The 21,820-nt window shown below is 49.9% G+C and overlaps 1 protein-coding gene across 1 annotated transcript in view; it reads right to left on the bottom strand.

The window, feature by feature from the left end:
- Nucleotides 1–5,405: 5,405 nt before the first annotated feature.
- Nucleotides 5,406–21,820, bottom strand: part of SLC6A2 (solute carrier family 6 member 2) — a 38,055-nt gene continuing 21,640 nt past the window's right edge. Inside the window, exons 5-14 of the mRNA XM_065920496.1 lie at nt 18,752–18,886; nt 17,031–17,134; nt 15,688–15,812; nt 14,300–14,412; nt 12,912–13,040; nt 10,601–10,700; nt 9,291–9,391; nt 8,670–8,837; nt 6,740–6,811; nt 5,406–5,794 (exon numbers count right to left, since the gene is read on the bottom strand). Of these exons, the coding sequence (XP_065776568.1) occupies nt 5,771–5,794; nt 6,740–6,811; nt 8,670–8,837; nt 9,291–9,391; nt 10,601–10,700; nt 12,912–13,040; nt 14,300–14,412; nt 15,688–15,812; nt 17,031–17,134; nt 18,752–18,886 (1,071 nt within the window). The 3' untranslated portion in view covers nt 5,406–5,770. The remainder of the gene's footprint in view (nt 5,795–6,739; nt 6,812–8,669; nt 8,838–9,290; nt 9,392–10,600; nt 10,701–12,911; nt 13,041–14,299; nt 14,413–15,687; nt 15,813–17,030; nt 17,135–18,751; nt 18,887–21,820) is intronic.

Genomic DNA, 21,820 nt, shown 5'->3' with positions numbered 1-21,820 from the left:
GGGCATGGATTCAGGGTGGGCAGCAGGCAGGTGACTTGTCATTGGCCTGACTATGACCTTCAAGTGTGCCCCAGACTCACCGTCTCCAGGAGCTGGACTTGCTTCAGGGCTCTCCTCTCTGACTCCGGGTCTTCCTATCTGAGGCCAGAACTCTGGACTAGACTTGAAGCTGCAGCAGGTGGGGTGGTTGCTCCCTGCATAAAGCCATTCTTTGCTGTAGAAACAGTCAGTCATGGCTCCGGGGTATGGTCAGGCCATGACCCTCGCTGGGCCTTCTCTGGGGACAGAGGTGGTCACTGCACCTCAAATCAGAGGTGGTCTGATTTCCTGCAGCCCAATCCCTTACCTTCATGTTTTTATGGGCAGCTCAGCTCCTCCCTGGCCCAAGGTTGACAAGCCAGTTGCTGATAAAAAGGACATCTGAAGCCAATCAGTAGCCAGATCTTTCGGGAGTCTCTGGTTACCACACTTCTGTCTCCACCTCTTCTGGGTCATAGCTGAGGCCAGGGCCTCCCTGAAACATGGCCCAGCTAAGGGAGCATCTCCCTCGCCAGCAGCCTAATGGGGGCTGACAGCGGAGGGTTTGTGGGGCAGCTGGGTCCTGTAAGAGGTTGGCTGCTGCCTCCCAAGACCCATGGAAGCTGGTATTTTCTGAAGCTGGAACTTCCTGTCCAGCTGTTCACATGCATTCAGGCCCAGGGAGACTCAGATTTGGCTATTCCCAATTCAAACATCTGGGGTGCTATCCTAATGAGGGGACAAGAGAACACACGCTGTTTTGGCTACATGAAAACACAGCAGCAGTAGCTGGGCTGCCTTTGAAACGGGCAAAGATGGGTGAGAAGGAGAAGAAATAGATAATCATTATGTAACTGACACGTGCTAAACATAAACTAACAAGCTGTGCAAGCTAGCCCTATTCTGAATCCAATATTAATATTTAATCCTCTCTACAGCCCCATGAGGTGGTCACTATCATCATTCCCATGTAAAGATGATAAACTGAGGCAACGGAGGTTAAATAACTTGCCAAAGTCTTCACACAACTGAGTGATGGAACCAGGATTTGGATCCAGGCACTGTGGCCCCTGAAAGGTCGCTCTTAAGTGTTTATCATCTTGTTTGATCCTGCTAATCCTCTTAAAAGTCTTATTCTCATTCTTCAGAAGCAAGAGAGACTCAGAGATTTTACGTAACTTGTCCAAGATTCCACAAGAGTGAGTAGTAGGGCTGGTATTCAAACCCAGGTCTAACCTGACTCAAAACCCTTTGTTCTTTTCCCCAATCCTGGGCAAACCACAGACTGCAGGCCAAATCTATTCCACCACCTGTCTTGTAAATAAAGCTACTTTCATTCTACAACAGAATTGAGTACTTGTGACAGAGATCTTTACAGAAAATGTTTGCTGAAACCTACATTAAAAATATGGAATGGATGAAAAGCAGCAACTTCCACTTCTGTCTATTAGGAGCTACCTAGAAAGGTAGTCATTCACATTTTAGTATGAATTCGTCCACCACAATCTGTAATTGCTCCCTGAGAGTATATCATAGTCAAAAACAGAAGGGCCCTTGAAATTCAGCCCTAGAAATGAAAAAGTGAAACTAGTTAGCTAATTAGATATCCATTTTATAATTAACTGAAAATATGTGTCAACCATTTACCCCCCCTCAAACTTCTGTCCTAGGTTATAAAAAGAGTCATTTGGGTGAAAGGTGGGCCACGATGACCAGAAACTCTTCATTACTAGCTGGAGACTGGTCATGGAAGACCCACTGGACTTACTTAATTTTGTAGTAGTTTACCTCCAAGCCAGAAAGAATACCACTACCAGATATATGGCACAGGAAATATCCTTTATTATTCTGTACACTGAATTTTCCAGGAAGAGGACAGCTTTTAAAATAAACACACACCAGATATGGAAATCTGCATGACACTGGAACAGTCCGTGACACAGGGCACCATTGAAAGAGTCCTTGTTTACACAGAAGTGAATAAACAGAAGGATGAGGGCAGGAACCCCAAAAGCAACTTCACATTCACCAGAATTTTGGTGACTTGTACGACTGTAACTATAGCTGAGCTGCACATCCTCAGAGCTGTGGATTTTCGGACTCACGAGGGCATGACACCTGTTGCCCTCAAATTCCTTCAAACAAAAGGGTTGCATTTATTTTTTAAACTACCAAGTGTTTCTGTCAACAGCTGAAGAAATACTGGAGAAAGAGGAAGTGCTGAATGTCCAGAAAACACGATACTTCCAACATGTCTCTACTTAGTAGATTGTTATCGGTCACTAGATCATCAGGAAAGCCCTCCAGTAAACTGTACGCTTCCTTCTTTGTAAATTTAACATAATAACGTTGCTATGGAGACAGGATTTTTTTTTTTTTTAACTGGGTGAGACCTTCAATCCTCTGATTCAACCCTTGCTTTTTTACAGACAGAGAACTCTGCAGCCCACAGAAGTGGAGCCCATGCCCCCAGGTTACCCAGTAAGACAGTCACAGACTCAGTCTGGTAAAACTCTAAATGCTGCGCTGCTTCCCCCCACGCCACACTCCCTCTGTTCTCCCGTCCATGGCTTTCAAAGGATAGAAACGAAACGAGCTCGGTGAACTTCTTACTAAGAAATGACATCTTTGGTAAGAATGTTTAGTCTCACTCACATTACCAGGATCCTTTGGCAAGAGACAGGCCCCCACCTGGGCTGGAACCTCTCTGAGAATTAAGGACCTTTATTTAGCAGGATATTTGGCAAGAGTCAGCAGGTCCCCTTCACCTCTGTCTCATTCGCATCTGGAATGAAGACCAACTCACAGGTCGACACTAAATAATTAGACATTGAAGAGCTGTTAACGGAATAATCTTAAACAGATATTTCAACACTTCGTGGAAAACAAAAATTCTTTACAAATCTAGTAAAATAGCAAAAGTGCCCTATACAGTACACAAGAGCACCCTTATCCTGGGTAACCTCTATAATAATAATAATAATAATAATAAAATGTCCTCAAAGAAGAAGTCAAACACCGTTTATGATAAAGCCCACGCTCTCTTCTCATTAAATGTGGGTGAAAGGTGAACCCAGAAGGTCTGCCAACACCTCATGAGAACGTCCACAGGTGTCCCAGGTCCCCCCACCCCCAGAGCTGTTCCCCAGGCTCGGGAGGCAATTTTCCCCAGAAAGCAGCACTGTTGGGTTGGTTGGTGTTGGGTCAGCTAGCACCACATTTCCAAATGCGCCCTCAGACATATGTCTGGAAGCAGAAGGGCCACATACAGACGACAAGAGCAAACGGCAGGATTTGTCTGAAGGGGGCCCCTGGTACACAGGCTTTTCTGACTAATATCTGCCCAGCAGACTCAGCTCTGCACATGCCACTGTTCCCTAGAGCAGGGGTCCCCAACCTCTAGGATCTAACACCTGATGACCTGAGGTGGAGCTGAAGTAAAAACATTACAAATAAAGTGCACAATAAATGTAATGCGCCTGAATCATCCTGAAACCCTCCCCACCCCGGTCCATGGAAGAACTGTCTTCCATGAAAGCAGTCCCTGGTGCCAAAAACGTTGGGGACCATGGCCCTAGAGTGGCTCTTTTCATCGAAGGAAGTCAGTGAAATACTTTCCTCCCTGGCAAACAGCTAGAGGAGAATGAATGACATCTCCTCCTCCCCTCTTGCCTTCTTCCAACACATTGCTCTTTTGCTAAGAAGTAAATACTCCTTGGCCACTTGGCTGGATGGATTGTTGTTTCCATTTCATGACAGCCCTGGGCATGGTGAACCGTACTGTGCTGGGAATGTCAAAGTGCTCTCAGCTGAGACTCGAGCTGAGAGCTGAGGGTCCGACTGGATCCCTTAGTAGCTGAGGAACTATGAGCAAGAATGACAGAAATGTTGGACCTTGGTTTTCTCACCTGGGAAATGGGGACAGAGAAGCCAGCCCTACAGAATCTGCTGGGCGGATGGGAGGCAATGTGAATGAAAGTGCTTTGTAAAAAAAAAAAAAAGAGGTTATACCTAGGGAGGAATTATCCTTCAGGGGCGGATTTGGAGCCACAGGTGGGACCAGATAACCACCAGGGCACCGATCACCCTGCTCTCATTCCCACACATGTTTATTCCACTCGGTTGGGTGCTTCCAGGCTGCACCTGCTACTTGGGTTGTCTCCGATTTCTAACTGGACTTTTTTATATGAGAAGATCCAAGTCTCCTGAGGTTCCCACTTTAAAGAAAGACATAAGGAGCCTGACTCAACAGAAAATCCACCCCCCTGCCCCCAGCCAGCCCCCAAGAAACCATCTGCCACAGACTCCGCAATCAGTAGATCGGGCTCCCAGGCTGCCCGCCCCCTGCCCCGCCCCACCTTCCCTACAGCACCTCTGGGGTGTCACCCTGTACTCCCAGTGAAAGGATGTGGCCTTGTTTTCTCCCCCAAGATTCTGCAACAGGGCCTCTCACACAGAACAAGAATCCACGAGTCTAGGTTTCCGAGCGTATAAGGAACTGATACCACAGGGAGAAATTCCAAATAGATGTCACCGACTATACCTCACCTCTGAATGAGCCAACACTAGCCAGTAAGCACCACCAGAGGGCATCACTCGTGAGAGTGTATCAGAAATCAACCTAGAAATGCTTCCCAAGAGCCAACCTGCTCCCTGAGCTCGGAATATGAGTGACCTCAACCTGAGTGATCAGGGAGCCGTGTCCTGGGTTCCATGCTGCCCTCATGAAGAGAGACAAAGGGAGTTTTCAGGGCCCACTCCCCGCCACTCAAGAACCCCTGGTCCACACGGGGGTGGGATTCCCACAGAAAGGCTTTGAAGGTGTCTGTGAACAACACGGAAACAGCCGTCTGTCGGACGGCCTTTGGACACTGACCTGGCTCTGTGAGGACAGCAGAGGATCCTGTAGTGGAGACACACAGCTGGCCTTGCTGGCTTCCCATCCCGAGTCCCCAAGGAAGGTCCCAGGAGCCACAGGTAGCTCTCTGGGCATCATTCCCGTACAGAGCAAGACCCGCATGTGGCCTCTATAGACCCATCTGGTTCCTATGCAGAAGCCACTTACTGTGACACCCACAGCTCTGGGCCCTCTGAGCACCAGAAGCCAGAAGAATGTCCCAGAACACACACAAATCAAACCCAGGTCAACTGGAATGAAAACCATGAAGATTTATGCTCATGATCCCCCCAGAGGTTCTATCCGTGGACTTCATAACAGCGACAAATATCCCCAAAGCTCCCTGATCAAGGTCCAGCACTGACCAGGGCAAACGAGAGAGGTAAGATCTAGGTACCACTCCCTCGCCCCCCAAACTCAGCCTGGCTGCTTATTCGTGTTTTGGTTTTACAGTGTCTGACCCAAAAAGCAACACCCTCTGTCTGATTTGGTGGACTGAAGATTTCTTCTGTGGCCCAAAGTACCAGCCAGCACACTAGGGAGTTCTGCCTGAGACACGAACCTCAGCCCCAGCTGGCTCCCACAGCTGGGGGGAGACTTCCTTGAAACTAAAGAGGTTCAACAGAAGTCATTCTTCCTATTCCCTCCTCTCCTCTTCTCCCACGAGGCTTAGCAATCCAAAAGCCCACAGCCCTCGGGCCAGGTGAACAGAAGGTGAAAGAAAACCAGGTCATTAAATCAGTGGTAACTTGGAAAAGAGGAAGAAGAGGGGGTCGGAGAGGAATCCCAAGACAGGGTCCGGGGCGGCCTTTGACCTGAACGTTGGCGCTGCAGGGTTCCTCCTCGGGGCCAGGTTCAGATGGCCAGCCAGTGCTGCAACTGCAGAGAGAGACAGCAAGGCCAGGTTCAGGGTAGGCAGGGGCTGAGGGACGAAGGCTGCTGAGAAAGACAGTAGGACACAGGGGAGGGCAGGAAACACCGCTGCTTCCTTCAGAGACTTGGAGAACACCTAGGAGGATTCCCTAGTTGTCACATGGGGACTTCCCTGGTGGTCTGTCTGGTGGCTAAGAATCCACCTGCCAATGCAGGGGGCATGGGTTCAACCCCCAGGCCGGGAAGATTCCACATGCTGCGGGGCACCCATGCCCATGCGCCACAGCTACCGAGATCGTGCGCCCACATGCTGCAACTGAAGCCCGAGCTCTGCAACAAGAAAAGCCACCGCAATGAGAAACCCCAGCGCCGCGACCAGAGAGCAGCCCCCGCTTGCCACAACTAGAGAAAGCCCGCGCAGCAATGAAGACCGAGCACAGCCAAAAATAAATAAAATGAAACCGAAAAAATTAAATTATAACTTTCACGGAGACCCAGAAAGGGCAAAGGAGGCTTTGCAAAGTCACACAGTCAGTCTGAAGCAGGGGAGTCACAGGGAAACTCCCCAACCCCCACCCCCACATTTTGAAAGGGAAAAGAGTAGGACTTAGATCACCAAGTCACCGATGTACTTGCAGCACTTCCTTCAAGATAAGCAAGCCTCAGCCTAACCTGGGGATACTCCACGGTCACAACTCAAAGAGGGAGAACAGAGTTGAGGAAATTGGGGCATCTGGTACCTCGGGACCCAGGAGCAGAGGGGCAGGCGGAAGCTGGGAGTGGGCAGAAGACAGGCCCCTTTTCCTCCGTTCCTAATATCACACCCCCAGGCGCTAGAGCCCACAGCGTTCTGGGCTTTCTGGCGTGTGTGGTGTGTGGTCCTGCCAGCACACCATGGAGCAGTGGGTCCCCACCCGCAGTCCCCGCCGGAATGGTCCAAGCTGCACCTACTTGGAACTGCCTGATGTCCCTCTGGGCCACCAGGTGATGCTCGCTCTCTGGAGTTATGCCATAGGCCAGTCTCTGTGAGGATGGAGAAGTGGAGGAGGCCTCAGCTTGGCCCAGGGACACCCTTCCGGCAGCCCGGAGCACACCCCACATCAGGGCCGCCTGCCGCTTGTCCCTGCAGGCCCATGTGGACAGCAGGAGAGGTTTGTACAAGACGCTCTCCACCCTGGCTTATGGAGCTGGTCAGTTCACTCTGAGATATGCATTCAGCGAATGCTTACTGAGCCAGTGACTGCTGTCACACACTGGCCTCGGCCCTGGGGGTCCAGGGCTGAAGGACACCCACACACTCTGCTTTGGGGGAGCTTACAGCTCACGGAAGGGGCTGACACTGAACAGACACACACAGAGGCAATTTTACAATCTTGATCAGAGGCAGTGCTGCAGACAAGCTCAGAGCACAGTGAGAAAACAGTCGACAGAACCTCAGTCCTGCCTGGGGACCGGGGCCACCTTCTTAGGGGACTAGACACAGGGTGGACTCAGGGAATGTGTCTGGAATCAATGTCTGATCACTAGGTGGGGGGACCTCAAAGTGTGAAGAATAAAAAAACTCAAAATGGGTCCTGGTTCCACGTCCAGGATGGGTTCACTGAACACGGTCCTCCCAGTGGCCCAGAAGTTCCCGGACCGTAGGATTTCATGAGCAGGAGACATGGCTCACGGGGGTGGGGGTGGACACAGCCCTGCCTGGGACCCTCTCCCCTAAGTTCCTGTATGGCTCACTCTTTAGGTCCTCCTGTATGTATCTGTCCTTTCGTGAGAACCTGAGCCCAGGGGAGTGTGTCTAGTGCTGAGAATACAGCCTGCCCTGTTCCGACTCTCAGTAAGTATGAGTAAAGACAGTGGATAAAGAAGGAATGAAATCAGGACATGAGGAAAAGACTATCACCATCATTTATAAAGAAAGGGCATTTAACCGAAGAATAGGGTGGACATAATTTCAGTTAAAAGTCTCCGGTTCCCAAATACTGATCCTGAATGTATGTATCTGCAATGCACACAGCTCAGAGAAGAAATGTACTTTGGAAATCTCTGCTTTAGGTTGATCAGGTATCAGATCCAGGAAAAAGGCAGGTGAAATCCAAAATACAAGGTCATGGTGACTCCAGATGGGGACAGTGGGAGATGTGTGCGGTGATGACAAACCTTAGGAGATGGGACAGGAGTGGGCACAGTTAATGCAGACTGATTCCTCCTTAGGGGAATGGAGGGCTGAGCTCAGCACGGTGACAGTGGTAGGAACAGAGGGGCAGGACACTACATATGACAGGCGACATAAGAGCGGGCATCCTGTGGGGGCGATCGACCGTGTGCCAGGCACCAGGCTAAGCGTTCCCTTTCACCTCTCAAGGGCCACGGGATTATCCCAGGTTACAAAAGTGGGACCTGCGGCTTGGGGGTAAATAACATGGTCAACATGGTGCGTCCGTCTGACTCTAGAGTCTGTGTCCTGTCTGTCTCTCTTTTTTAAAGATTTATTTTATTGAAGTATAGTTGATTTATAATGCTATGCAAGTTTCTGCTATATAGCAAAGTGACTCAGCCATGTGTGTGTGTGTGTGTGTGTGTGTGTGTGTATTTTTTTTTCTCATATTCTTTTTTTCATTGTGAGTGTTTTTTTAAATTTTTACAATGGCATGTTGGTTTCCGCCATACAACCATGTGAATCAACCACAACCACACATACATCGCCTTCCTTTCCTTCCTGTTTGTCTCTCTCACCCCAGCAGGAATGACTTGGGATGCCCCTTCTCCTGCTGTCCTCACCCTCCCTGCTGTCGCCACCCTTCCCTGCTGTCCCCACCCTCCCTGCTGTCCCCCACCCTCCCCTGCTGTCCCCCACTCTGCCCTGGGCTGGTCCAGAGCTCACCTCTCGAATGGAGCCCCGGGTGCTGAAGAACTTGTAGACAACGTAGGCGGGCACCAGAACCATGGAGGAGCCCGCGATGCCCCATCCGACCCAGTTGGCCCAGAGTGGGAAGATGTAGTCATCGTAAGTGAGTGGCTTGAAATTGATGATACTCACAACCACCACAAACTGGGGGGAAAGGATACAAGGATGAGGGAGAAGAGAGACAAGGGGAGATGGGGGAGGAGGTGGGAGGGAGGGAGAGACGCAGAGAGGAACCAGAGAGAAGTGAGGACCGATGCATGAGATGGATGCCGGGGATGGAGACAATAAGGATGGAGGGAAAGACAGAGAAAGGATTCAAGGAAGGATGGATCATGAAAAGGAGACAAAGAAACGAGCAATACAAAGAGAAGAAGACTAGAAGGGTGACCTTGGAGCTGGGCTGAGGGGTGGCACACACAGCCCCCGCCCCAGACCTGGCTCCAGGCTGGACACCCTGCTCACATGGAAGCCTCCTTGGAATCAACAGGGCAGGCGGAGCCTCCTGAGTAGGTCTCTGCATCCCAACCTCCTCCCCTTAGAAGCAAAGATCCCCACCTCCGCCCTCACCCCGGGATGCTCCCACCACACACTACACACCAGGAGGAAGGCAGGGCTGACAAACTTCCAGCAGAGTCTCCAGTACAGGCCGGGCTTGAACCCCATCATCTGCTGGATGTCGTTGCTGAATCTGTCCACACCTGCGCACACACAGGGCGGGCCCGTCACCGCGGCCCCTACAGAGCCTGGGGCTGCCCACTCCTGTCTGCTGCCTCTGTGGGTCTGCCCCCAGGCGGAGAGCAGAAAGCTGAGGCAAGCAGGGGCACCCTGGCTCATGGCAGACCTGGGATGGGCACTCGGCTGGTTCAGAACAGGCGAGAACACACTCAAGGGTAGCGTCCCCTTCTGTGAGTAACCCCAATTCACTTTTCAGAAGGAAAACCAGGTCCTGGGGAGGGGACTTGTCCCTGTTACACAGCCAGGGTGGCCTGATCCCAAAGCCCAGCTCTTTCCTCTTGCTTCCTGAATCTTAAAACAATGATGTCTGTGGATTCAGAGGCTTCCCTGACTTTAATCTGGTAGAAGAGACAAGACTCTTTCTGGTCAGCAGAAAAGAGTGAGAACAGGATAAACACGTTAATTGTGACACATTGGGGGCTTTCCCTGTGGCCCTAGAGGTAAAGAACCCGCCTGCCAGTGCAGGAGACATAAGAGACACGGGTTCAATCCTTCGTTCAGAAAGATCCCCTGGAGGAGGGCATGACAACCCACTCCAGCATTCTTGCCTGGAGAATCCCACAGACAGAGGAGCCTGGTGGGCTAAAGTCTATAGGTTGCAAAGAGTTGGAGACGACTGAAGCGACTTAGCACACGTGCATGGGGAAAAAAGCGAATGACAACACATTTCACTTTCTACCAAGTTCTCCCCGTTCAGCTCCAGGATAAGGTTGCCAGAGAAAACACAGGACACTCAGTTGCATTTGATTTTCAGAGACAACAATATAAATTTTAGTTTAAGTAATTTCATGCAGTATTTGGGACATAGGGATATATACTTAAAAAATTACTATCTGAAATAAGGGGTCTTATTAACAAGGGGTCTTGTATCCTGGGTTGACAAAATCTGGCAACCCTACTCTAGAATGAATGGCAAGGGAACAGCAGTTTCCTCTGAATTCCTCTCTTAACAGCTGACACTGATGCCTCTGGGGACTTTGCCGCCTCTTGTTAAAGGGAGTTCATGCAAAGATGCGTTGAGAGTTATAACCAATATAAGCCACTTATACAATTCTGGGATCAGCCAGTGACAGCCCTGGAGATGGAAAGCCCCTTTGCCTGACCAGGTGAAAAGTCTCCAGAAGTTCAGGGGGCTGAGGCTTTTCCACACACACTCAGGGCCCAGGACCTACCATAAAACCAGGAGACGCCGATGGCTTCCATGAGCACAGCAAAAAGAATGGAGGTTCCCGCTGCAAACGTGTCCAGCAGGGTCAGCACATATATTCCACCCTGGGGTGTGGACAGAGAGAGCCTGAGGCCTTCATGGCTAGAAATAGTGATCAACTGTTACATCCATCAGATTGAGCTCTCCCCTGTCCAGCCCACTCAGAACTCACCCCTACCCCATACTCAAGTAATGAGGTTTACAGTGCTACTGTGCTGCTGCTACGTATTCTAACAAAGACCTTCTGGGGTCACTGGGTCTGAGGGTGGGGACTTCAGCCAGTAAAAAGCAAGTGGGGGGACTTCCAGGGTTCAATCCCTGGTCAGGGAACTAAATCTTGCATGACGAAACAGAAAGATCTCGCATGGCTCAGAAGATCGAAGATCCTACATGCCACAACCAAGACACGGTACAGCCAAATAAATGAATAAATTAGTATTAAAAAAAAAAAAGCAAGATGGATTTTATCAATGAAAAAAATGTTGCCTCCCATGTAAGTAACAAAGGATGCTGCAGCCATCAAGCCATCACATTACAGCTGCCCTGAAGCTGAGCCCTGAGGGAATTCAGGATAGAAACAGGATACCTGCCATATAGCAACCAACTGCTGCAGTCACCCCCTGTGGGGGCACTCAGCATCAGAAAGTGTGGATACTGGCCCCAGGTAGTGGAGCTATATATCAAAGGAATGATTTCAATGAGCCCAGACTCTTGCATCTTCCTATACAGAGAAAAGCACTAAACTCCTTAAACTTGAGATGTCTGTTTTTCTTTAATTAACAGTAATCTTTTGATGTTCTGATTTCCTTGTTCTTTGTTGCAAAAACTCATATATTCCTGAGGCAGGAGATAGATGGGCTCCGGGTTTGACATTTACAACTGGCCCCCTGTTCACACTTACTGGGGTGATAAAAAGACAGGCTCCAGGCCAGATACTCACTACCAGCCCTGTGTTTACATTTGCTGAAGCAAGAGACTAATGGGCTCTGGGATACATGTTTAGGACCAAAGGCCTGCCTACATTTTGAGATCTGCACTTCGATATGTCAACAGGAATACGGTGGGTAACCGGGCATTGGGTACTTCACTGGTGTGAACAGAGAGGGGTTAAACCCTGTTAAGAGATCAAGAGGTCATACGTTTTCCATCCTTGGGCCAGGGAGACACTACACATGTGCAAAAGGCTTCTTGAGATCAAAAATGCAGGGGATGCCAGACCATACTAATGCCAGACCCCCTCCATATGCCTCTGCGATGAATTCTATCTTGACTGAGAAACGTGTGCACACCTAGGGAAGGGTCCTGAGGTAAATTAGCCATGGGGAGGTTAAAGCAAGACGACTGGCCAAGAAGAAAAGACCTGGAAGACTTCCCCTTTAACAACGATTTAAACCTTCCAAAGGCGCGACTCTAGCAGCTCTGAGTTCACCCATGCATCTTTCCACATGCACTCTGCTTTTCTGATATATACTTTACTTACCTCTATACACTCCATCTCCTTGTCTGATTTTTCCTTACAAGGCAGACAAGGACTAGGGACAGAGATTCTAGGCACCAGCCCCTATGTTCTAATGTTTAAGATTCCTTATTTCCACCCAGACAACTAGGGTTTGTTTCTAGTCAGGGAACTAAGGTCTTGTTTCCAGCCACTGCTTACTGCAAGCTACTGCTTCCTGCTGCATGCATCCGAAATCATCCTGGCTCCTCCCTGACCTTGTGGGAACAGCGCCTCAGAGCTATCTGAGATGCTGAGCCAGGCTTAGGGCTTCCTTGGTGTTCAGATGGTAAAGAATCTCCCTGCAGCGCAGGAGACCCGAGTTCGATCCCTGGGTCATGAAGATCCTCTGGAGAAAGGAATGGCTACCTGCTCCAGTATTTTTGCCTGGAGAACTCCAAGGAAAGAGGAGTCTGGCAGGCAACAGTTCATGGGGTCGCAAAGAGTCGGACACAACTAAGCAACTAACACTTTCAGGTTAAGTCCTCAGTTTGGTTCACCAAATAAAACCTAATTCTCAACTTTCGGGTTGTGCACTTTTCAGCTGACAGTTTAAAATGGCCCTTTGCTGCTCCCCACCCCCAAACCAATAAGCAGGTTTACCTGGATGTCCTCAGGCTTAGAGGCGATAGACGACAATGGGATATAATCCTAGAGGACTGGACCACAGAGTTCAGGATACCAGGTACTGCCATGGTCCCCCTAGTCCTACCTTCTGCTTCAAGTCTGGGAATATCTAACTGGATTAAAATGCGGTGACCCAGAGCCAAGCCCCCCTCACCTTGGTTATGCAAAACAGAGCCAGAAGGAAGGTTCCAAAGGAGACAGCAAACGTGAAGAGTTTCCGGTGTCGCTTCAGAACCTGGAAGTCATCAGCCAGGCCCGTGATGACCGCCTCCATGCCTCCCATCTGGAGGGGACCAGGCAGGGTGGGATGCAGAGGTGAATGAAAATTGTGGCCCGGCATATCAGCAAACAAAGGATGCCCCAGCCGTCAGCTCCCAACCAAAGGTACACCCTGAGGAGACTCAGGATGGGAAAAAACAGGATACTGGCCCTAGATGGCTAAGGTACATATTAAAGAAATAATTTCAGTGAGCCCAGACTCTTGTATCTTTCCCTTAAAGAAAAGCACTAAATTCGTTAACTTGAGATGTTTGGTTTTCTTTAGTTAACACTGACCACCTGGTTTTTGTTGCAAAACTCCTATATGTCCTAGCTCCTACGTTACCTCTTCAGAGCAGCCTCAGAGCAATCTGACAGGCTGCCTCCCAGGCTTGAAGTCCTTAGAAAATTCACCAAATAGACCATAAGTATCAGCTTTAAGGCTGTGTAAATTTTTTCAGCCTAGGGAGTCATTCCCTGAACCTAAGTCTCAGGTCCCCGGCTCCCTCGAACTTCCCAGCAGCTCTGAACTCACGCACCCCCAAGAGGTTTCTAGAGAAATTGGCAGGTTCGACTTTCTCCCTGCCCTCTCACCCCACTTTTGCCCTGTTGTCAACCAAGCTCAGAACTCAGAAACCATGTGAGAGGGGGCCAGGAGTTAACTCCTCTCTCCCCCTTACCAACAGGGACCTGACTCCTGTCCACTCACTCAGCCTGAGTGGATGCTGACAAAATACCACGGGAAGAATGGTTGGTGAGATAACAGGAGCTAGGAAACTCTGAATTCAGTTTCCCCGTCTGTAAAAGGAGAGTACTGGGCTGGCTTATCCCAGGTCCCTTCTAATATAAATTTCCACAGTGCCAAGGCGGTTTCTCCTGGTTCCCGGCAGGTGGCTCAGAGACAAAAAGAAAACCCGCCTGCAAATGCTGGAGAAAGAGATGCCAGTCCGACCCCTGGGTCGGGAAGATCCCTGCAGGAGGGCACAGCAATCCACTCCAGTATTCTTGCCTAGAGAATTCCGTGGACAGAGGAGCCTGGCGGGCTACAGCCCATGGAGTCGCAAAGAGGTGGACACAAGTGAGCACACATGCCATCATCATTGCCTTTCTGAGTACTGATTTCTTTGCTTGCATTTAAATAGGGCCTTCTGGAAACAACTACTAATCAGGAGTTTGAATGGGGGAACACTTGAGGCTTAGCAGTGTGTGTGTGTATATTTGGGGAGGGAGAGGGTCAGAGGCTAGTCTCTGGGGGCGGATGGTATCCTGAACAAGGTCACTCACCGAGCTATCAATTCCCAGAGCCAGGAGCATGACGAAGAACACGATGGCCCAGAATGTGGATCCCGAGAGGGTAGAAATGGCTTCTGGGTACAGGATGAAGACTAGGCCAGCTCCTGGAAGAAACATCAAGGACCTCATCAATGGCTGGGGCTGTGGGTCTGAGCTGCAGATGACAGGGGAGCATTTTGAGGCCCAATAAGCCCCAGTCCAGCCCCATCATATTTGGTCAATCATGTGTGGATAGAGCAAACCAAGGTTCTAAAGACGATGGACTGGGACTTCCCTGGCAGTTCAGTGGTTAAGACTCTGCACTTCCAGTGAAAGGGCTGTGGGTTCAGTACCTGATCAGGGAACTAAGAAAACATATGCCATGTGGTGAGGCCAAGAAAATAAACAAATAAATATGACTGATGAAGCCAGCTCCAAAATAAGGCTGGAAAGAAGGTGGGGTCATCTTAACAAAGTTCTTGAATGCATAGGTGAGAAGCTGAGAGGCGCTTGGGAGCCATGGAAAATTTGTTGAAGAAGGAGGCTGATGACTTGATTTCCCAAGAGTTTGATATCAGTTTCATATCACCAGTATGTCAAAGGTTCGATCCCTGGGTTAGAAAGATCCTCTGGAGAAGGAAATGGCAATCCACTCCAGTAATCGTGCCTGAAGAATTCCATGTACAAAGGAGCCTCGTGGGCTACAGTGCATGGGGCCCCAAAGAGTCAGACACGATTGAGTGACCAAGCAGATACACATGTGCCAAAGAGGCTGACCTTAAACAGCCAAGCCAGAGAACAGTCCTTCTCCTGGCCAGTTACAGGCAATGGTTCTCAAACCCCACCTCCTACACCTTGTGAGGGATCCTCTTACTCTCAAAACTTTGTGAGTTTTCAGAGTTCATCATAGGCAGCCCCTCCCCAGGTCTCAGCCTCTTTGTGGCCATAAGAATATGAGAAGAAAAAAATAATAATATGAGAAGCAGTGGGGAAGCATAGACTCTACTGCAGGACTGGTCAGGGCTCAAACGCTGGCATGAATCACTAGCTGGGTGACCTGAAACAACTTCAATAGACTGAATTTCAGCATTTTAATCTTTAAAGTGGGTCCATTAAGACTTGCCTGGCAGCACTGCCAGAACTAAACCAAGATATGTCAAGTGCTTAGCCCAGGGGCTGGTAGAGAGTGGGTCCTTCAAAAACCTATCTGGCCTGACCTGATTCAGAAGATTCTGCCTGGAATTTCTATTGACGGCCTCAAAGAAAGTCCATCCAGCAGCAACAGGGAAAGCCCCATGCCCAGCTCCCCTCAGTCCTGCAGCCACAGGAGAACTGCACAGCTGAGAAAGGCGTGAGTTTCTCAGCCCCTTCTTTCTCAGTGGGCAGGACTACCCACCCACCTTCAGTGGCAACATCCTCAATGTTGACCTTGTGTTCATGGGCCATGTAACCAAGGATGGAGAAGATGGCGAACCCAGAGATGAAGCTGGTTACACAGTTGATGGTGCTGGTCAGCAGGGCATCCCTGGGGAAAAGCAGGACTGTTAGTTCAAGTGGTCTGACTCTTCACAACCCTGCTCAGGGACCATCTATGGAATCCACAGCTTCAAATGCCATCCCCCTCTTCAGTTTGTCTGATGCCACCCAGACCCCAGTGCCCCACCATCCCTGGGTCAGAACTTGTAGATGTAGGAAATAGGTCAACAACTGCTGGATAAAACACTTTGATACCAGCAACTGATATCAAACTCTTGTTGGGAGACTGAATCACCAGTCTCCTTCTTCAACAAACGTTCCATGGCTCCCCAGTGCCTCTCAACTTCTCACCCAGGCATTCAAGAGCTTTGCTAAGATGACCTCAGCTTCTTCCCAGCCTTCTTTCGTGGGACTCTCTAACATGTACTCTCTGAGCAAGCCAGTCAGTTTGCTGGTTCACAAACATACCACCTCTCCTGGCTCTGCTCAGGCTGCTTGTGATCCACCCACTCCACGTCTGCCTATCCCAACCCTAACTCTGCCAAGGCTCACCTCAAATGTACCCTCTATGTTCTCATCGATCCTCTATCAGAGGGCTGATTGCCCCATTTCCTTAGCCCCCCCTCCCCCATAGCCTGTCCCACTGGCATGCATTCATCCTACTCTGTCTCGTACCAGGGATTCTGTCTCAAGCCTTTGACAGAGAGTGATGAAGCAGCCCCCAACTATGCCCCTGTCTGAAGCCTTCACAGCACTGGGCCTGCAGGAGGCAGCATTAAATGCTTACAGAGCCAGATGATCTGGAGCACCGTCTTCTGAGCAGGCTTCTTATTCTTCCCTGTGGTTTTAAGTTCTGACCCTGCCAGGGCCCTCACCCCTCGAGCAACCAGCCTGGATATTCCGCCCTTGTCTGCCCCCCAGGTGTCAGACAGACAGACAGGCAGTGCTGGCTGCTCTGAAAGCCACACAGTGTCCCTCTGTCACAGCTATGCACTCCCATGATTTCCCAGGGTTAATGGCCTCAACTATTCCAGTTCCTCAGCTTGCACTGTTTAAGAATTGTCCTGAAGTGACATATGTTCACCAGGACCCCCATAGGCCATGTCAGAGTTCATGGAACATCCAGGATGATCTTTACTCTGTCTCCTCTCACAGGGAAAGAAATCCAAGAAGAAAATCTGACTTGTTCCAGACCAGAACCCTCTCTCCCACCCCTCTGAAGGTCCCCAGGATTTAGAGCTTTCTGAAGTCCCAGGAAGGATCTTACCTGTAGCAGTTATTGTCAAATTTGTTGTAACTAGCAAATGCAATCAAGACTCCAAATCCAGCCCCCAAGGAAAAGAATATCTGAGTTGCAGCATCAATCCACACCTAAAATGGGCAGATAAAGGCCATCACCCTCTGCTCCCAGAGAACTGGACTACCTCACTGCTTCAGATGGGCTGAGAAGCCCCAGGGATGCTCTTAGACCCAAGAAATGAGATCTAGCCAGAGATGGGGCAGTCACACAACTCCTGCTCCCCAACAGCCTGTACAAAATCACTGTCGAGAGAGGCTGGGGTCTCTCTGGCATCGCACAGCCTTGGGTGGTCATGAGCAAGCTCACCCTGGAGGAACTCACTGGCTGAATTTGATATTTTGATTTTCAAAGAACATTAAAAACTGAAAGTTAATAAACTAAATGCTCCAGGCAAGAAAGTGGATGTGGCAAGGGCAAAGGGTTATGACCATCACAGGCGTTATGGAGACAACAGCTTCAGGAAGGAGTTACGATTCCTAGTAGCTTGACCAACCCACAGAGAGTGGGGACTCATTGGTGGCCAATGGGGCTTGCTTCCCTCATCTGATGGATGATGAAATTGCACGCCTGGAAGCCTGGAGATCTGAGTTCCTCCAATTGCTCAGCCTCATGGTCTAGCCCTGGTCAGTTTCACTGTCTATATCTCAGTTTCCTCGTCTGTACAATGGGAATCATTTTACCCAGCTCACCAGGACTAAGCCACCATCAGAGCTATGAGACTTCTGTCATCTCCCCACTTGGTAAGCAGAGGGTGTAACAAGAGAAGCCATCTGATGGAGGAAGACAGAGCTGCTCCTTCAGATGGTACTCAGGCTATTTCTACTGTTGGAAAGATTTAAGATATGTAAACAGTGCAGAACAGATAGAACTCTGACTTGCTTCACAATTTACAAGGATGATTTGTTTCTTACGCTGTTATTTTTCTGTCAGTTACGAAGGAAGCAGGTTTTCTTCTTGGTTACTGGGCTATAACACTGAGGTATGCCTGGACAATGGAAGCTGTGTCCCTCCTAAACCTCTATTGGTCTTCGCTGCCAGGATATTGTGGGTTCAAAAAGAGTATGGGGACATTTTTGGGGATTCTGAGGGGAGCATGCTGAGGTGCTGTCACTGAGGTGCAATGAGGAAGGAGGTTGGAAATCATCTCAGCTGTGATCTGAAGATGCTCAAGGCACTAGGAACCTCCAAGATATCTCTGCTCCTGGCCTCACCCCACTGTTTTGGACTCCACTCCAAATTCACCCCACTTGCATGGTAATCTCTGGGTAGGACAGTGAGCTGAAGGAGATGTGAGGAGAGACAGTCAGTAGGGTTTGGGTCTCCCTGTGGCTGATGCTGCTCCTTATGCTGACCAGATGGTACCAGAGGCCAGGGTTGGAGACCAGAGTAGAGACAGGTCTGGGGTGTTGGAGTGGGTTAGGGGGCCATGACACTGGGCAGAGATAAGAACCCAGGACAGGATAGTGCTGTCTTTGAAAAGAGGGGGTCTGCAAAGGCCACTTAGAACCACAGATTCCAGATCATCAGAGCTGAACAGGCTCACGGATACTGTTGGGTGCAGATGAAACCGGTCTTTGGTCAGATGGAGACGCTGCTGCTCAGAGTGGGGAGGATCCATCCCAGGCCACATAGAGCACTGAGAACCCTCCACACCCTGGCCCAAGGGTGGGTGGTGGCTGGGCACTGACCGTGGCCTCTTTTAGGCGGTAGAAGTCGATGTGCAGGTAGGCGTTGATGCCGTTGGAGGCGCCGGGCAGCGTGATGCCATGGACCAGGAGCACGAACAGCACGAGGTAAGGCAGCGTGGCCGTGATCCACACGACCTGGCGGTGGACAAGCTCGCCGTGAGAGCCTGGCTCTACTGCCCGCGTGGTGCAGGGCTGGGGTGAGGGAGCCAGTCACACCCTCCCTCCACCTCCTTCCCACAGTGCACATGCTGAAGTCTCTGTCACTAGGTCAGACCTGGGGCACTCCAGGACAGCGTGGACAGACCAAGGCTGCACCTAGGAGAAAGTCAGCGCACCGGCGGTGCTGCCACCGAGGAAGCTAAGGGCAGCAAGAAAGAAGACTAGGTTCTCGCAGGGCCCAAGGCCTCCTCTGCTACAAGCTGCCTGTACTGACCCCCCAGGTAGAACCAGGCACCCCCACCTGTATGCCCTCCATTGTCCCTCCTCTCTTTCTGCCTGGTTTACCTTCTTTCAAGCATATCCTCCTAAGCTCACTGCCCAAGGAGGGATGTGGTTGGGCAGAAAGTCCCATCTGTAGCAGTTCTTTCTTTTGGGCAAATACAATTTAGGGCAAATACAAACTGCCCTGTCCAGAAACCTGTAAGGGAAGAGGCTGTCCCCAGACTAAGAACAGACACCTGCCCATCTTGCCCAAAATGAAAAACAGAGAAGCGGGGTGAGGAGAAGGTGGTGTGGCTTCCTTTTTGTTCCTTCTCACCCCTGATTACACATGAAAATACTCTGGAGGAAATTATAGATTAAAAATACCAAAGTTCAGATTCCATTTTTGGAGTTTCTGATTGGATTGGTCTCGGATGGGTCCTGCACTTTGTGCTTTAAAAGCTCCCCCTGGCACTTTCCTGGTGGTCTAGCGGCTAAGACTCCATGCTCCCAATGCAGGGGGCCTGGGTTTGATCCCTGGTCGGGAAACTAGACCTCACATGCTGCAACTAAGAATACAATGCTGCAACTAAGGATCCTGCATGCTGCAATTAAGACCTGGCATAGCCAAATAAATAAATATATATATAAATAAAATTTTTTTTAAAGCTCTCCCAAGTTGTAGGGGACAAAGACAGATGAGGAACATTTATGAAGCAATTCCATCTGTTAGCCCAGCACCAAGGACCTCTCACCCCATCCTCCCAACTGCCCTGGAGGCTGACAGGACCATTAATGGGACTCACTTTGCAGGTGAAGACACTGAAGCTTAGGGGGCGTCATTCATCCTGAGGTCACCCAGTAGGGAATGATGGTGTCTGGACTCCAACACAGGTCATCTGACCACAAAGCCGTGTTCTTAATCCTTCATGCTACTGTATGTTTGAGCCCCAGGTTCAAATCTTTTCTGTCAAGACTCCTATGAAACCCTGTCCGTCTCTTGGCTTCAGCGTCCCCATTTGTACAAGCACCTGGAGTACATGGTCTTGGAGAACCTTCTAGGTCAGCATTTAGATGTTCAGTACAGGCTTGTAGTTGCTAAGGCTGGTTCAGCCAAGGACTATGAGTTGGAGGAGGCAGACAGACAGGACTCCAGGGCAGCAAACAGCACTGTGTTTGACATGGTTGTCTGACGCCCTGGGGGCTAATTGACTCCTGACTCAAACCTCCACCCTCCACCCTGCGGTGGTCAGTGAGCCAGGGTCACAGAGTGTGTGGTCTGCGGTAACCCTGTTCCCTGGATCAGACTGTATCCGCCCCTTGCCATCCCAGGTGCCAGCTGTGAAGTCATGCATCTTCCCAAACAGAGCCTTCACCAGCCAAGACAGAAAGTGTGAACATTTGCAATTCATCCCAGGCCAGTTCTGTGGCTGGGGCAGCCTGCTAAGGGAAGGTCCGTGTCCTGTTCTAGGTGTAGTCTGGGAAGAAATAAGCAACACGTGTGGTTTTCTCATGAGCCAAAGTATAAAAATAAAGAGCATAGCAGTGTCCTGTGTGAAGCTCCTTATTCTAGAAAGCCCCTCCCATGGACAGCAGGGCCCCTTGCCTGCTCAGCAACCAGAACACTGGAGGACTTGAGCAAAATGTGGGCGGGGACTTTGGATGACCTATCTTCATCTGGGGCGGGGCTTCCTAGGGCAACACCCCTGCCCTGCCAGGCCCCTCGCTACACTCCTCAGGGGAGGGGATGAGTCCTCATCTGAAGGTGCCTTTGTACAAAGGAATGGAGCTTGCTCAGCTCCACTCCTCTTCTCTTTAGCATCAGTCCCCTCAGAGACAACTCCTGCCTGCTCCAGCCAAGTGCTAAGCCAGGTGGGGCAGGCTGTACCCCTTCAGCGAAGGCAGTAGGACACTTAATTTGGGGGTGCAATACTAGAAGTGCGTGGTGGCCCCTCACACATGCGGGCAGCAGCAGTAAAGCTCACGCACCTTCTGTAGCTCTGTTTTCTGCAGAGGCCAGAAAAGCCCTGCTCCGGCCCCCCCAGGAGAGGCACGAAGAGGCTGGATGAGGCTGGCCTGGGGCTTCTGTGACTTCGCTTGCAGTTCCTTCCATTGACAACGCCTTCCTTCTGCTCCATCTTCACCTGCCCCTGTCCTTTGAGTTCTATCCCAAATGCCACCTCCTGCATGGTCTTTGCAGACCCTCTCAGTTTGATGAACGTCCTTCTGCCACTAATGCAGCTTTTTGGACCATAAGAACCATGGTAAGAAAAACCTTATATATTAAGACACATGGATTGCTATAACTGAATCACAAATTCCACAAGACAGCTCTTACTTTACTACAGGAACTATACATTGTTATTATCTAGACAATTTTATCTTGAAAAACTGTGGTGACCCCCTAAATTGATTTAATGACAGTTGAAAAACCCAAAGTTTGTATCTCAAAGTGCAACCTGACTACCTGTTGAAAAATTATCTTCAAGGTAAAGAAAGTTAAGTTTTTTAAAAAAGCAAGATCTGTAATAGTATGTATAGTTTGTGACCATTTTTTTTTGAAATGGAGACACACATGTGTCTCTGGATGGGGATGCAAGAACAAATGTGATTGACCTACACCTGCCTGTAACACACATAATACTACAA

This window comes from Muntiacus reevesi, chromosome 2 (assembly GCF_963930625.1).
Source record: "Muntiacus reevesi chromosome 2, mMunRee1.1, whole genome shotgun sequence".
In the NCBI taxonomy this organism is placed as follows: domain Eukaryota; kingdom Metazoa; phylum Chordata; class Mammalia; order Artiodactyla; family Cervidae; genus Muntiacus; species Muntiacus reevesi.
The sequence above is the reverse complement of the archived record's forward strand: the minus strand, read 5'-3'. Positions and strand labels throughout refer to the sequence as shown.